This window comes from Urocampus carinirostris, chromosome 17 (genome assembly GCF_059441175.1).
Source record: "Urocampus carinirostris isolate Australia breed hairy pipefish chromosome 17, RoL_Ucar_1.0, whole genome shotgun sequence".
NCBI classification, from domain to species: Eukaryota; Metazoa; Chordata; class Actinopteri; order Syngnathiformes; family Syngnathidae; genus Urocampus; species Urocampus carinirostris.
This window is the reverse complement of record NC_142365.1, coordinates 20,216,302-20,233,977: the sequence shown is the minus strand read 5'-3', so window position 1 is coordinate 20,233,977 and position 17,676 is coordinate 20,216,302. Positions and strand designations below refer to the sequence as shown.

The 17,676-nt window shown below is 39.3% G+C and overlaps 1 protein-coding gene across 3 annotated transcripts in view; it reads right to left on the bottom strand.

Moving 5' to 3' along the window:
- Positions 1-703: 703 nt before the first annotated feature.
- Positions 704-17,676, bottom strand: part of hyou1 (hypoxia up-regulated 1) — a 34,332-nt gene continuing 17,359 nt past the window's right edge. Inside the window, exons 15-24 of one of the 3 annotated variants that reach the window (XM_088321328.1) lie at positions 16,238-16,295; positions 14,939-15,015; positions 13,682-13,690; positions 13,434-13,645; positions 13,268-13,355; positions 12,065-12,321; positions 9,835-9,919; positions 7,360-7,615; positions 5,557-5,655; positions 704-1,297 (exon numbers count right to left, since the gene is read on the bottom strand). In XM_088321328.1, the coding sequence (XP_088177454.1) occupies positions 1,251-1,297; positions 5,557-5,655; positions 7,360-7,615; positions 9,835-9,919; positions 12,065-12,321; positions 13,268-13,355; positions 13,434-13,645; positions 13,682-13,690; positions 14,939-15,015; positions 16,238-16,295 (1,188 nt within the window). In that variant the 3' untranslated portion in view covers positions 704-1,250. Of the gene's footprint in view, positions 1,298-5,556; positions 5,656-7,359; positions 7,616-9,834; positions 9,920-12,064; positions 12,322-13,267; positions 13,356-13,433; positions 13,691-14,938; positions 15,016-16,237; positions 16,296-17,676 lie in introns of all 3 variants that reach the window. The other 2 variants (XM_088321326.1, XM_088321327.1) reach the window with 2 other exon arrangements.

Below are 17,676 nucleotides of genomic sequence, written 5' to 3'. Positions count from 1 at the left end.
TCGGGTAGTGGGCAGGGGACATCCTGAACTGGTTGCCAGCCGACTGGCAGGGCACACAGAAACAAACTCACTCGCTCATTCACACCTAGGGACAATTTGGAAAGGCCAATTAACCTGATATGCATGTTTTTGGAAATGTGGGAGGAAACCAGAGTTCCCTGAGGAAACCCACGCAGGCACGGGGAGAACATGAAAACTCCACACAGGAGGGTTCGATCTCATGACCTCAAAACTGTGCCGCACACGCGCTATCCACTGCATCGCCGTGCTGCCCCCAGGTTGGTTGTAACTTCTATAATATTACAAATATAAATACACACACACGGTAATGAGGCCACAGTAATTCTGTCTCCCTGCAGATTACTGGTAGGCAGTCAATGTCAATTTTCTGCACCTATATAGCGCTTTTCAGGTCAATGAAGACCTCCCAAAGCGCTTTACAATGTGCTTCACACTATTCCCTTTTACACACTAACCGATAGCAGTGTCAGCCATGCAAGGGAAACTACCCGCTATCGGGGGAATTAGGGATTCAGTGCTTTGCCCAAGGACACTTAACATATAATACGGAGGAGCCGGTAATCGAACCTGTGACCTCTTGATCCCGAGGCGAGCACTCTACCTCCTGAGCTAATGCTGCCCCAGGCAGTAGTTATTTTACAACATTTACCTTCATATACCGGTATACATATCCACAAACACATGCAATGAGATGTTTTTATTCACCAAAAATTTTTACAAGATGAAATTCTGTTGCCGTATCATAATTGAATTTTGCTCATGAATAAAGTGTCACCAAAAAAAAAACCAAATCATTAATAAGCAGAGCTTTATGGATCTTTTGGAAAACGTTCCCAACACTCTTTTTTTCCATTAGTCAAACTAACAAAAATTTTAAAGAAAATCCATCTTCCATAATAAGTGATGAAAGTTATCCAACATTTCTTCTCAACTAGCTGTTCAAAATGAGTTTTTAGAATGATGCAAATGAGCATTGTGGGAGGTTTTACGACAATATGAATACAATAACAGTGCAGGAAAAGAAGGGAGGGGGGAGTGGAAACAAATTTGGTCATGAATAAAAATGTTCTCATCACAAGCATGTGCTGCCAGGACCATCTTAGAAGGAAAAAATGCTTTTATGCCAGTCTTCATCAAGAAATGAACAGCAGATGTAGAAAAAAAAAATAACTTCAAACATTTCCACTATCAATAAATACCGTGATTTCTTTCCCTACCAATCCCAGATGTTATAATTCATCATCCAAGTGATTCTCCGCTTTGGCTGTCTCACCATCTGAAAATGAAAACAAAAATAGAAAATACAGTGATTTCAAATGTTTAGTCTGAAAATTGTGCACTCTTATTCAGTATTTACAAGGAAAAGTGAGCATTTTGTAATATAAAGGCCCAATGATGTGTTTCAGAAGTCGAGACGTGCAGTATTATCAGATACTTTATTCATACCTACAAGGGAAATTCCCACTTCCAGCAGTATCCTTGTGTTAAAAGATAAAATTAAAGATATGGAATACAAAAATACCCAATAGAACGTGTTAATAAAGAGCATTTAAATAGTGTTACGAAAAATACGCACTGTAATATGCAAATGTGGGGTTGGGGTTTAATGTGTGCTTTTACTCTCCCGGGTGGAGTTAAAGAGCCTCAAGGCATGATTATGATGACTACCTGAATGAACAATCGTAAGATAATAAAAATACTTGAAATTTGGCTATGTACAATGAAAATACAGACAATACACAACAAATTAGCAAGTACAGTCATCCCTCGCTGTATCGTGGTTTACTTTTCACAGTTTGTTTTACGGATCTGTTCTGCATTCTGATTGGCTAAACCATCGCCCTGCCCCACTTCTGCCTGCGTGTATATAACCTTGCGGTCCAAGTTGTACATGCACACAAAGCAGCTTGATTAACCTATATTTGACGCACAAATCTTTTTCAAGTTTCTCTAAAAACCATTATCCCCACAAAAGTGCTAAAGTTGGGACTTCTTCACATGCAAAGGGAAGGTAAAAGCATTTTACGCCACATTTTTGTTTTCCAATGATGTCCACATGATGCTGAAAAATATCTTTAAAAAAAAAAAGTGATTATTGTACTGAAGTTATTTCCACCCCTTTTTGGAACCAATGGTTCTTTTAATATATTTTAATATACATCAACTTATGCAACCCGGACACATCCTAAGTGATGTTACCTAAGTGTTTCAGGTCTTTTTTACATTCAACCTGGGGTTGATTTAGACCCCAACTTGTGTCCAAATGGCGCTACCTCACCCATGCTTTACCTCTTCTTAACCATAGCCACCCTGAGGCAACCTCTGCCTCTTCTGTGACCTCCTTAATGGGCCTTTGCTTGCTGTGCCCTGTGATGCCTCAGATGTTGTAAACCCTGCAGAGACTGGCCAGCAAACAGTCTTCATCCCAACACGATAGTGCTTTCCACCTATTGCTTTGGCACTCCTCCAATAGCTGAGCATATTTTGTTTTCTTCCCCTTATTGGCCTTCACGATACGGTCCTTCCATGGTACAGTGAGTTCTAGGAAAACAATCTGCTTGAAGGTCTCACAGGCCTCAGGCCACAATGTTGTGGTCAAACACTTTTCCTATACTCTTCGCTGGTGGCCTGTGTTCTTCGAACACACCGGTACCTTCATTATCCCTCCTTTCTTACCGTACTAGTTCCTCAGAAGATAGTCTGTCATTCGCCTGGCAACAATGCTGTAGAATATCTTTCCCTCAACACTGAGCAAAGAGATGTTTCTGAACTAGTCGACTCAGACTCTTGCTCCTTTGGGATCCAGACACCTTCTGCAAATCGCCACATTTCCCATACTCCATATGACATATACTGGACTGTCTCAGAAAATTAGAATATTGTGATAAAGTTCTTTATTTTCTGTAATGCAATTAAAAAAACAAAAATGTCATACATTCTGGATTCATTACACATCAACTGAACTATTTAAAGCCTTTTATTATTTTAATATTGCTGAATTTGGCTTACAGCTTAAGAAAACTCAAAAATCCTATCTCAAAATATTAGAATATCATGAAAAAGTATACAAGTAGGCTATTCAACTAATCACCTGAATCATCTAATTAACTCGAAACACCTTGCGAGGGTTTCCTGAGCCTTAAAAACACTCAGCTTGGTTTAGTAAACTAAATCACTGCTGATCTGACTGCTGTCCAGAGGACCATCATTGATACCCTCCATCAGGAGGGTAAGACACAAAAAGAAATTTCTCAAAGAGCAGGCTGTTAACAGAGTGCAGTTTCAAAGCATATCCACAAAAAGTCTGTTGGAAGGGAAAAATGTGGCCGGAAACGCTGCACAACCAAGAGAGATAACCGCAGCCTTAACAAAATTGTGAAGACAGTGGGCTGAAGCTGGAGTCCAGGTATCAAAAGCCACAGTTCACAGACGTGTCCGGGAAATGGGCTACAATAGCCGTATTCCCATGGTCAAGCCACTTCTGAACTCAAGACAACGGAAGAAGCGTCTGACTTGGGCTATGGAGAAGAAGCACTGGACAGTTGCAGAGTGGTCCAAAGTCCTCTTTTCAGACGAAAGCAAATTTTGCATTTCATTTGGAAGTCAAGGCGCCAGAGTCTGGAGAAAGGCTGGAGAGGAGCAAAATCCAAGTTGCTTGAAATCCAGTGTGAAGTTCCCACAGTCAGCAATGGTTTGGGGAGCCATGTCAGCTGCTGGTGTTGGTCCACTGTGTTTCATCAAGTCCAGAGTAAATGCAACTGTGTACCAAGAGATTTTAGAGCACTACATGCTTCCATCTGCTGAAAAGCTCTATGGAGATGAGGATTTCATTTTCCAGCATGATCTGGCACCTGCCCACAGTGCCAAAACCACCAGTAACTGGTGCACTGACAATGGCATCACTGTCCTTGATTGGCCTGCTAATTCCCCTGACCTGAACCCCATTGAGAATTTGTGGGGTATTGTTAAGAAGAAGATGAAAGACACCAGACCTACAAATGCAAATGAGCTGAAGGCCGCTATCGAAGCATCCTGGGCATCAATAACACCTCAGCAATGCCACAGGCTGATTGCCTCCATGCCACGCCGGATTGATGCAGTAATCCGTGCAAAAGGATTCCCAACCAAGTACTGAGTGCATCAATGGACATTTTCAAATGTTTGATTTAGTTTTGCTGTTATAAAATTATTTTTTTTACTTGGTCTGAGGAAGTATTCTAATATTTTAAGATAGGATTTTTGAGTTTTTTTCAGCTGTAAGCCAAAATCAGCAATATTCAAATAATAAAAGGCTTGAAATAGTTCAGTTGATGTGTAATGAATCCAGAATGTATGACATTTTTGTTTTTTTAATTGCATTACAGAAAATAAAGAACTTTATCACAATATTCTAATTTTCTGAGACAGTCCAGTATATCAGAATCTCCCAGAGCCTATGGAGTAGCTGAAGGCAGTTCCTGTAAACAGTACCCTACTTGGTCCCGGGGCTGTGCTTGGTATTGCCTTTTTGATCACTTCCCTTATCTCCTTCCAGCTGGGATCCTTTCCATCAAAGTCTATGTAGATCATTAGATGCTGGCAGTGGCCCAGATCTTGATCCCTGGAACTGTCACAGAAGGTTTCTTTAAGGTGGAGGTCAATCTCCTCTATGGAGCAGGTAAGCTGGCTACTCTGCTTCTTTCCAAGTACATGCTTTGTCAACCCCTAGGGATTTGCGATGAAGGCAGCTCCATTCTCCTCATAGTCATGAGCTTCTTGCAGAGGATGTTACGCACTTCTGCTAGAGGAACCCTCTTCTCCTTCGCCTCCTTGAACTTCCTCCTCAGGCTTTTCAACTGGTCAGATCTGGTTAGCCATGCTGTTCATAGTGTAGGGGACCTTCACTGCCTCTCCACCACTCCAAATCTTCTGTTATCTGGGATTGGTTGTGAGATTCCTTTGGAGTTTCTTCTCTAGATGAAGCATCAAGAGGCAGCTTTTCTTGTGTAAGACTAAGAGCCATATGGCGATTTTTTTGAAGCATTTCCAAGTTCTTTACCCTGCCTTCAAGCGCTTTTCGTTTATCTTAAAAGTGGGTTGTGTAGTATGAGGCTTCCTTAAACGGTTTAATGGTAAATATTTTCTCTATTAAGTATGTGTTAGCAATGACCAAATGAGTTTAAAGAGCCTTTATTTGATTGTTTTTTTTTTTACACCTTGGCTATCTGCTTTTATCCTCGGTGTTGCAACCACAGAGCGCAACAGGCTGGAGAAAAGGAGGTGAGGCAGGGGTAGAGAGTTATTTCATGCGCGTGTTGGCGGTTTTGTTTTATTCTACGATGAAAATGGTGAAAGTAAGGCAAGAACCGTTGCAAATAAATACAGTCCAAATGTCAACCCAAACCACCCAAAAAATGAAAAAGAGTTTTTCCATGCGTGTCTAGGAATTTGAAAAGCACCTTGACAGACGCTGCAATGATGATTTCAGCCAGAAGATGGCATCAGCAAGTACAATATTTTGAAGTTACAAACACTGCATTAAAAAATAAAACCAACCTGTTTTATTTTCTTCTGTACTCTGTGAGTGGCTGTCAGACTCTTTTGGAGTTTCTTCTGTAGGTGAAGCCTCAAGTTGCAGATTTTCTTCTATACTTTCTACAATGTGAAAAGTCAATTTCATTACACATATTTGAAAGAGCAACAGTTATAGGGCCGCAACCATTAGCCGATTTGTCAATAGAAATGGATAATAGAAATAATCTACCGTAAATTCCGGACTATAAGCTGCTACTTTTTTTCCCAAATGTTCAGCCCTGCGGCTTATTCAGTGAAGCGGGCAATTTATGGAATTTTTCTAACGGCCACCAGCAGCGCTGGAGTATAAAAGGTAAGATTAAGACAAGTAGAATATGTGTATCAAGAGAGACTGCAACCTCTAAGTTTAAGCATATATTCTCTGTAAGGTTAAGATACGTTCCGATAATGAGGAAGACGCCCTTGGTGGCGTAAGTTATGAGGAGGAAGTTGAGGACGATTTTCCGTGAATTTTACAATTACGGGATGCTTTTTTTTAACAGGCCGTTTGGTACGTTGCAAGCGTGACTACTAGCGTGTTGGTACCTTTCAAAGGCACGGTTTGGGATGAAAGTTATAATAATAATAATAATTTCCTTATATTGTCATTCTGTGTAACAATGTACACAGAACGAAATGTCGATTGCACCTGACCCGTTGTAGCGAGCCGATGCAGCCGCAGCCAACAGAGGGCGCCGCCGACCACTTTTTAAGTCTTAGGAATGACTCGGCCGGGGCGCGAACCACCGACCTCCCAGTCTCAAAGCGGGCGCCTTACCATCTAGGCTACTGAGCTTTGAAAACTCTCGGTGTACCGTCTTTCTTCGTAAATATGTGTAACCATGTATAAAATGAATTTGCAACTGTATATTTTTGGAGATTTATTTTGTTATGGGTTCTACGGAAAAATCAAAAAGAAGGGGCGGAGCACACGCGGGCTGATGGGAACTGGGGTAAAGCTGAGTTACCGGTAGATCTGTCTGTTGTCACAGCGGACAAAAGTGGATATACATTTTTCCCACCCTTAACTTTGGAAATATACATTTTGTTTCCTTGGATTACTTTCAACGGGATCGGACTTTACAAATCTGCATCATACTTTAATTACGGGTATCATTGTTGTTCTGGAATTGTGTACTATCTATATAGTTACAATTGTGCAACTTACAGCCTGGTCTGGGTTAAACTTGTGATTGTGTCACAAGTATTAATACGGGCGCACGCGGCTTGTACATGGGTGCGGCTTGTGTAAGTACTAAAGTGGCAAATCACCGAAAAAATGATGGGTGCGGCTTATAATCAGGTGCGCTCTATAGTCAGGTAGCTGGGCGGATAGCGAGCAGCCCCACGGTGCGGGGTTTAGAGTTCAAGTCCAGCTACAACAGCCTTCCCGTGTGGAGTTTGCAAATGGTTACACCTGGTCTCGAACCGGGGACCTTTCGCGTGTTAAGCGAATGTGCTAACTACAGGGATAAACATGATTTTAATTCATTACTCGCCAGTCTTTTAAAATGGATAGCGATTTTTTGATGAATTTATGTCTCTACTCACTGAGCAGTTTTAAACTTGTGTTTAATTTATGTACGAATCTGCAGTATGTTTAACAAAAGATTATTTCCCTTTTTACCCATTTTGCTTGTGTTCATTACCACATCATTAAATCAACTTCATGCTAAATCGAAAAAATATAAGTGAATGATTATTTTATGATAGGACTAATGGTTTCAATAGTCTGTAACTAGCGCACTATTGAAATAGTGCTTAGTTGCAGCCCTAGTTACTCACCGCTTGTGCTGTTCTGTGTGGCCTGAATGACCTGATCTTCTTCCTGGGTGCTGTTGGCTTTTGCACTTTTCTCCGAACTGGTCGCATTCTTTGCTTTGGATTTGGTTTTGGGTTTGGCAAACTTTGCCTTGTTGAGCAGATAGTTGATTTCTCGGTCCAGTAGAGAGAGCTTGGTCTCAACGTCCTGCGAGAGCAAGACGGGACGTTCTTTTGGAGAACGTTGCTCTTGCTTGACAATTGTCTCGTTCCTCCATATCTGGACAAAAAGTGCCATTTTCATGCATGAAGTCATGATTTATCCAGAGCTGCCCCACCCAATAAAATAAGCACTTAAGTTGAATCAAATAGCAATAATCACAAGAGTATAAGCACCACTTTTTACGATGAAATGACATGATCTGCATTTATATAGAGCTTTTCAAGTCAATGACTTCCCAAAGCGCTTTACAGTGTGCTTCACATTTCCCAATAGCGGCCTTGTATTGCAGCCATGTAAGACGCTAACCTGCTTATTGGGGGTAATTAGGGGTTCAGTGTCTTACCCAAGGACACTTCGACATGTAACACGGACAAGCCGGGATTCGAACTGGGATCCCTTGATCCTAAGACGAGCGCTCTACCTACTGAGCTACTGCCGCCCCCCACGATGATGATTTCTTGCTGTGCAAAATGGCAAGGATCTAAGCCAAGTTCGGCATTTTATTGTAGACGGCGATGGACAATATTATATCAATCGGAGGGACTGGCAGCCCTCAAAGTACCCCAGAATTTGCAACGACCATTTTTTACAAGGTACATTTTATGTATTTAGGAGCAACTTTATGTTAAGTAGTCATGTCCAAGATACTCAATGTAGATACCGATAAGTTAGGTAGTGCTACTGTAGCAGAGTGTGTCTGACGTTTGCTGTGGATCAACGTGTTGGCCTATTTAAAATGACCATAAAAGATAAAAAAATTGTGCAGCTTTCCGTTAGTCGATTTGATGGCACCCTGGATAAAACATATAAGCATATTGTATACAGTTATTAATGAGGGGCTGGTTTTGTGCCTAAAAAAAGCACCCCTGGTGTGAAATGTCCTACTCACGCAAACGTTACTAAAATGACTTATTATTAATTTTTTTGTGGAATGTGATAGAACAGTAAAGCTCAGAGCATTTGCACCTTGTATGGAGATCAGTTTTGAGTTGAAAATATTAATTTCGGCGAAATGACACCTTATCTTTTGAATGTCTGTCCCCCGTTATATCCATTGAGAATTTGACAGTTCATTTTAGCTTAATAAACATAATGGTAGAGCACAAGTTTTAAATGCATGTGATATTCAAAAATTACCGTTTTGAATCGCTGATCAATTGCAATGAAACTAGCGTGTCTAGGCGGTGTCTGGGCAGCAGCGCGTGCCATCTTCAGAGAACTGGTAAGCATTCAGACTTAAACAAGCTTTTAAATCAGCGCCAGTGTATAGGGATACTCCGTTTAAAATAAAGTGGTACAGATCGCGTGGACTAAAGTCAGGCAGACTAGATTTTGGCTACGTCTGTGAATATGTCAGGAGGAAGGAGGTACAAATATTGCATTTAAGAAAGAAATAATAGCAAAATATGAAGGAGGTGTGGCGAGTGTCTGATCTTGCTTGGGAATACAGCAAGTTTTCTGCTGACCACCACAAAGGTAAGAAATCCTATGCATAATTCTTTTCTTTATCCTTTTTTTTTTTAAATTTTTACACGTTCATGATACGCAAGATTACGATAACCCGAACGTACGATTAGCCTGGGTTAGCTTTATGATTCGCGGTAAACATTCAGGGTGTTGGAACGGAGCCCAACATTGAGGGTGTTGGAACGAAGCCCCCTTTCCAATGAACCGCTCACCTCTTGTTGTGGAGACCCGGGTGCTAAATGACTTGTAAACGACCTGATTTTTTTATTTTTACACGTTCATGTTAGCGTAATCTTTCGTACGGAAAATTACGATAACGCGAATGTACGATTAGCCTGGGTTAGCTTTATGTTTACGTTGAACATTCAAGGTAAACATTCAGGGTGTTGGAACGGATTAAAACGATTTACATTATTTTTAATGGGAAAAATGATTTCGGTGATCGAACAAATCGGTTTTCGAACAGGGTTCTGGAACGGATTATGGTCGAGAACCGAGGTTCCACTGTATATGGACTTCCAAGTATTTAACAAAAAAAAAGTTTAAATAAAAGTTCATGTATTTTTGTTTAATATTCAAATAAATGTTTTGATGCATTATGTTTTTACTACTAGTATCAACTAAATACACACTGTCCCATTAAAGCACATTTCAATCCTCGTAAACAGGATTAAATTTGAGAATTTAAGGATTACATGAACCTGAGCAAACCCTGTTAACAGAGAAAGCATTTCACTTTGAACTCTATTAAGTAAACTTAAAACGATGCACTTTACCTTGGAGGACAAAAATGTTTAAACTACACTTACCGTTGTTTCATTGATTACTTTTTCCAACATATTCAGTTCAACCTCTGAAAATAATTGATCCTCTTCTGGTATTAGCCTTGCAGTCCTTTGAAAGAAAGGCAGAGTAAAAAAAAATGTCAACATTGATAGTTTCTATAACGTAATCCACATCCGGGCAACCTGAGTAATCGCGGCCATATTGATGGGTGTAAATTGACCTCATGTTTGTGGTTGGCCTTAGTAACATGGCAATAAACGCTCTACGCCAAGTTACGACAACAGACGTTGTACAAACAAGACCCGTATGCTCTAGAACACTAATTCTCATCTGGTCTTACTTGATGACTCACTATTCCACCCTGATGACAAACTGCATCCCAAATTAAAAAAAAAAACCTCCACTTTTCAAATTTCAATGGAAGGTTTGTGCAGTTTAAAGCAGAGGTAGTAGAATATAATTTAAAAAAATGACCAGCGACTAATTACTTCATGAATTTGCATAAAAGCCTACAAAAAAACGTTTTAAAATAACCCCATACAAAAAGAAACATGATAAAAAGGTTTGGTGCAGATTATCAGTAAGTATCAAGCCTCTGGGAATGATTTTAGTATTTTAAAAAAAATCCCGATTAGATGGAATGATGAGTCAGATCATTGTTGATACGTTGAGGAAGCGCCCACTTCCTTGTGTTGCTTCCTGCATCGAATGAGAATGTGTAGGCAGCCCATATGGCGAGTAGGCACAGTGAAGCAGTGTGGTGAGAAAAGCAAAGATGTAAGTATAGATAAATAATGCTTCAAAGCTTTTTTCCCCGCATGTGCAGGAGGAAAAGATGTTTCACGTCACCAAAAATATAGGGCTCTGAAAAGTTCTTGCAATAAAATTGTATTTTTGCAAAAAAAAAGTGCCCTTGTGTTTATGGAAAGCATTATTTAGATATTTGCGGGATCACAAACGCAACAAAATACCTGATTAAAAGTTCTGCTTGAAATGCATCCTTTCACAAAAAGCAATTTTTCACAAAAGTTTTCTTGCAAAAGAGTACTTTCAAGAAACTAAGCAATGTTCAACAGTTGTTTACTAAACAATGGTAAAAGGTATGAACAAACTTTATTTACTAATGGAAGTCGAGGCCGTCTTTTGATATGTCCTATGCCTGTATAGCTACAGAACTACATTTTCTTTAGGCCTTCAAAAATGAGTCAAGATTGCAAAAATTGGCTGGCACCGGCTCTTCCCGTCTACCAGTTAAAAAAGTATGTATATAAACATTGATAACTATTACATTGTCGTTGATACAATTGAATACATTGTTAAAAAGCTACAATATAATACTTTCAAACCGTTTACTGTACCTGACAGAAGCGCTTTAATGGCAGCCACTCGTTTATCATTTTTATATTCTGCAATCGTTTTCTATTTTGACTCAGTCATTATTTTCACGGTTTCCTACTTTTCCTACCTCTTATCACTTAATTTCTTGGTACCAATTGTTATGGGCAGAACAAGGAAATAAAAACAACAAGATCCCAATAAAATGAGATGTGGTCCCTCTTAAATGTGCTGATTGACTTAACAGGTAAAAGAGATGGAACAGAGCATTAATGCCATCTACTGTTAAGGAGTGTAATTGACCCTATTTTCTTCTTCAGAGCATTATTTTGCCACGGTAAAAATAATGCCTGCAACCCTTTGAAAACGGGTCTGTGAACCAATTTTGGGTCCTGACAGACTGAGAAACACTGTACTTGAGAAAAGCATGAGATTTAGGGGTAAGGGTTCAAATACAGCCATTTCTGCGACTCAATTCAACCACACACTGTTATTGGCAAAGTCCTTTAGCGTGCCAGGGCCATACCTGAAGGTTGCGTTGGATTATTTATGTCTCTGATGCTCTGCCCTCCGCTCACCGGAGAAGGGTATATTATTTTTGGCCAGGCTTTTAGAGAGCTAATTTTGACAAGGAAACGGCGCACTATTTTCGAATAGGCTTCATGGTGTGTCCCAGAGATCACAATAAGTGAGGTTCTCCCCTCTGACCTCCATTTAGAAGAAGCGGTTACGTGAAAAAATGACACCTCACACCTTCCACTTTCATTTGAAAATCTAACAAAATAGTTTAGCCGCGACTATTTCTAACCAGGTATGTTGTACCCATCCTATATGGCCGACTGTTTACATCCAGGGGTACGTGCGACATGACATAAAATTGACCAACTTGCGTCTCAAGATGAGGGTGATGTTGCTTACTTTAAGAAAACATTGGAAGTGTTGAGCATGCTTTCCAGGGCAGCCAGTCGATCGGGAATCTTGCGTCGTTCTTCCACTCGGAAAAACAAATCTTTGCACAATTTCTTGAGCTGAGAGAGCTTTTCCTTTAGCTGAGCTGTGGTGGCATCGTAACCATCTTCGTCCATCCATGTTGACGCTTCACTTAACTTGGAGGAAATCTCTTCCCTCTCCTCATCAGTTGCCACCAATTGGTATTCCTCCTGGTAAAGCTTGTCCTGGAAATCCGGTGGAAACGTTATGTTAAGATAGGGACAACATTCAAGTTTTTTTCCATTACTGTCTCAAAAATGTGAATACATTTTTGCAAATAAAAACTAGATTATTTCTTCTCTCATCCAATTCAACCATGTGATATCAGCCAGACTTGACTTTGGAAAAAGCATTTTTAAAACTTTTCTTTTCTACTATTGGAAGTATGGAAACACAGTAGAAGTGCAAAGACAATTCATGAGGGCGTTTACCGTATTTTCTGGACTATAAGCAGTGTCTGAAATAACGTCTGCCCGGACGCCCGTGGCGTGCATCTCTTACGTCGGGCGTGCAACTTGCCCAGGTGGCTTTAGAACACCCGAGCGCGGTCTGGCTGGAATTTTTGGGGCCTGATCTCACCTCTACTCCAGAGCGACAAATAGTGTGGAAAATACGGTATATACTGCCGGTGAAGATTTTGGAAGTTAAAAAAAAATTTCAAAACGTATTTATTCGTGTCTAAGGCGCAATATTTTTGGACCCATCTAAGAACTCAAAGTTGGGGTGGGCATTATACACAAGGTTTTACGGTAGCGTATAACCATATTTAACCAATGATTGATCAGTAGAAAAACATTGCTGACTACTTTGCACAACATTGGCTGCAACAGAAATCGAACCCGGATTCCTGCGGTGCGAAACTAATGTAATGATGAGATTAAATCAAATGCCTTTTCCTGTGTCATTTATAATCCTCTCACCGCCCTGATCCGGGTTCAATTACAATGATCATTTTCAACACAGCGTCTGTGACCTTAGTTTGATCTGAGAAAAAGTGATCTAAATTTTTTATACAGATTTTTCATTCAAAAATTATAATATATTGGGTACACATTATTGTTGTTGTTATTATAAATATTAACAGATTGAAAAAAATTGACACGAAAAAAGGGGAAATACGTTTTCGCTTACCTGAGTTTCGAAGATAAAAGCTTCCAAGGTGTTGAGTATTTTTTCCCTTTCATGTTTGGCCAAGTCTCGCTCAGTCAAATCGAGCAGCCTGGAAAAAAATGTTTTTTTTTTTACCCTCAATAACATCCACAAGCGAAAAAACAGAAATTAAAATAAGATTCTTTACTTCTTCGTGGAAATTTCAAGGTCACTATCAGTGGGATCCAACACGTCATTGACCGTCAACTCTATTGTGATGTCCTCTGAAATTTTGGCTTTTTTCACGGGGAGAGCCGTATTTTCCGGTTCCTTTTCGGTCTTGCCTTTCTTTTCTTCAGTCTTTTCTTCATTCTTTTCTTCAGTCTTTTCCTCATTCTTTTCTTCAGTCTTTTCCTCATTATTTTCTTCATTCTTTTCCTCATTCTTTTCCTCATTCTTTTCCTCCTGGAACAGAGTTCATGTTCTACATTATTTTAATTGAAAAGGGAGATTGCATTATTTCCATTAATAAGAATGGATACCACTATTCAATTCTCTTTAGATCAGGCAGCTAAAACTAGTGGCCAGCGGACCGGGTCCGACCCATTAGACCATTTATTTTAGCTCGCCATAAATTTTTGGGTATGTCAATAAAGAAGTGAGTCTCTCCATTTCTGTGAAAATGTATGATTTTTTTTTTATAAATGCAAACCAAATGCTTTTTGGCCGCTACGGGGCAGTGTTGGGGTTGTATAGCGTGTTGAATTGGTTTAGGTGCAAAACTGCATTAACTGTTAAAAACAAACAGGTTAACACACGCCCCTGGACGCCCTCCCTCCCGATAAACCCCAGGTCCCCTCCTAGACTGTCTCACAGAATTATATGGGAAACACTGCAGTTCATGTATTTTTGCTTAATTCTTTAATCAATATTGTTTTTATTTTAATAGATTTTTTAGGGGCGGCAGTAGCTCAGGAGGTAGAGCGCTCGTCTTGGGATCAAGTGATCCCGGTTCGAATCCCGACTCGTCCGTGTTACATGTCGAAGTGTCCTTGGGTAAGACACTGAACCCCTAAGACCCCCAATAAGCAGGTTAGCGCCTTACATGGCTGCAAGGCCGCTATTGGGAAATGTGGAGCACATTGTAAAGCGCTTTGGGAAGTCATTGACTTGAAAAGCGCTATATAAATGCAGATCATTTCATTTCATTTCATAACTACTAGGAGGCACACAATAATACACATACTTAACAGTTATCATTTCATATTATGCCTTTTAAGCAAGTATACGCAAAAGAAAGTTTGGATTTAATTTTGTAGTTGCCATTTTTCAGTCGAGCGTTACACATTTTCAGATTCTGCCCCAAATTTTCATTTTGGTGCATTATGTACCCGAATCTGAAATATGTTTTTGTACAGGTGTCAACCGTCATGTTTATGGACTTAAGCATATCAATTTAAGATAATATAAAATTTGGCAAGGGCTGACCAATCTGGAAAAATTGTCATACTTGCTAATGTGTTTCGTTAAAAAAAAAAAAAATTAAAAAAAAAATTTAAAAAAAAAAAGTCAATTAATGTTTTTCTATTCAAAAAAATAAATAAATAAAAATAGAACAACACAGCCTAAAATTAGTTTGTTGCAGTGCGTTTGCTACTTACTGTAGGCTCTAACCAACAATCAGAGAATAAGCTTAACTATATTTGACATTACCTGAAAGTCCTCGGTGACATTTGCAGCAACATCTGGAGGTCCACTGCCAAACATTGTGGAAATTGTATTGCCAAGTTCTGAAAGACACAAAAAGTATATTCACTTTTGTCATTTAGAGGAAAAATACCATTGTCACAATAATTTAAACAGTTTTGAGGACGGTTGACACAATTCACTTATGCAATTATGAATAATATATAATAATATTCATATAATTAATATAGTTGATCATATTTCTATAAAGTCTGATGCATGTAGTGCAATTGATTTTGCCTCAGCAAATTGTACTATTAAAACTATGTATTTACTGTATTGCAATTAAAAAAGCTCAAATGTCATACATTCTACATCAGGGTCGCCAATAACATGTCATTACTATGTTGCCACTATAATAGTATTGTTCTATCATTATGTTATAACCAGGTTGGAATTGTTAGAGGTTAAAATAGGCTCAGTCAACCAATAAACAAGAAGTTTAAAAATCGTATGTCCTAGATAATCACAATGACCCAAGATAGCGCACGGGTCAGAATCCTTTTTCACATAGACATACCATATATTTTAATACACGTTTTGCCAAAACTGCCAAACCGGCTCTCCAGACAAAAACAAATATTTCAGCGCATTTTATTTTTACTGTGTGACATAAGATAGTTTGATAACATTAATGAAATAAGAATAATGCCTGAGTGTGTGTCCTATATCAACAAATATAACACTCTAGATGTGTCTTCCTCCCACAATTACTTAAGATCATTTTGACCTGCATTTATTTTATAAAAAAGGGTTTCAAAACTAGGTGCAAGCACAGTTAGTTTGTAAAAATGTCACAGAATACTGCAAACGAGGATTACCATTTATTTACCTTCGGCACAGACGGCCCTGGGCAGAGAGTGTACTATGTCCATAGCTCCACCCACCCAATCAAATTGCACTGAGTGCTTTGCTGGTGTTTCTGGCTGCTTAAAGTTTTTCTGTGGGTTTTCATCATAAGGTGTCTCAACAGTTAACCATAATAGTTTGTTAAGCTTCCAGATAAAGGATTCCTTAACAGCGTACAGCCTAAATGGGGTCTGTTGGTGTGACACCTTGACTGTAAACTGAAGTGGGGAGTATGCCCTTTAAATATTAGACTGAACCATTCATTCTATTAGCGTTTAGGCCAGGTATGCATGCCCTAGACTTGACTCCACACTCGTCAGGATTGGAACGCTATAGATGAAATTTGAACGAGTATAAATTGTAATGTACTCATTAAAAGAGCCATGGGTTTCCGACCCGTTATAGATGTAAACTTACTGGTCAATGTGGATTCTTCCTCCTTTTCCTCCACTATGGTTTCAAAAACAGACTCCACCTGTAAAGAGGATTGACACAAATATCCATTACATTAAGAGTGAAACATATTTATTGTTCTTTCAAAAATGTCTTAAAAGGATTACAAAAGACCATTTTTTCCAATTAGGCACAGAATGTGTAGCGTTCCTCCCTACAATCCTGCTTCAAAATATTCCACGCACCATGCATCTCCAGGAATTAATTTTTAAAGTAGACAGTGTGATCTCATAGCCATAGACCTGTGATACACTGAATGACAACGAAAACCATAACAATAGCGACAGCTGTTGAAAAACAGACGGCGATGGCAATGATCAGCGAATGGATGGCACTCATTGGAACTGTGAAGCTGGTGGACTTCTGACTGTTTAGCTTTGATCATCTCAAGCTGCAACCGGTAAGTCTACCTGCCGTCTTGTAGACCGTGAATTCCTTTCATTCACCTCATAAGTATGTGATTGGGACTTTTCCTTCCTTGTTATTTGCCACGTGGCTACCAATTAATATTATCCTTTCCAGATAGGTCCCTGTTAGCGTGCGGACTCCTGAAGGCTTCTAGTTTGGTTTGGTCAAGGTTAGAAGTTGTTTTTTCTCCCAGCTGGGTTGGTGTTTGTTGCTGGTAGTTTATTTGCGTTGGCTCACGGTTATCCTGGCTCCTAACTGTATGTTTTCGGTCAGCCAGCTTCCCATTTTTTCACCGTTCGGTCCCGATTAGCCATTTTTAGCAGCCAGCTAGCCTGCCTGAGTGTTTTTTTTTTTTTTGCCAGTTCGTACTATTTAAGCTGGTCGCCATTCGTTTTACCATTGCTGCACCTACCTGCGACACCACGCTTAGGCATTCTTCACGAAAATAACTAAAACTTGGCTTAAAACCCTCAAAACCTTTTCAACTAGTTAACATGTAAACCTATAGGGTGACTGGCCTATTAGGGTGCTGGTGTGCTTCACATGACGTCAGAGCTCAGGTAGGTAAAGATGAGATAGACAGTCTTCAAAATTAATTATCTCAGAAAGTAATGGGACTATATCAATGACATATGCAAAGAAAAAAATTGGACTGTTTTATCAAATTTTGTTTGTTTTAGAATTTGTGTATCCCTTAAGTTCCTCTACATTGAGAATATAAATTTGCAGTTTTAGTTTACATTAATTATTAAATATATCAGTATTATTAATTTACATCTATTTCAAGTACTGCCGGAAAATGATTTAACAGCGGAGAAAAAGAAGAACCATGTAAATTTAAAATACACGTTAAAAGGAGAATATGTATCATTTGACCACTATATGTTGGTGTGTTCTCTAGTGCAACCAAAAAAAAGTTATTATGAATGTCTACTAATCTTTAAACATATCAATCTTAGAGGTAAATGTACTTGAAATAAGCTAAATTATGTCAA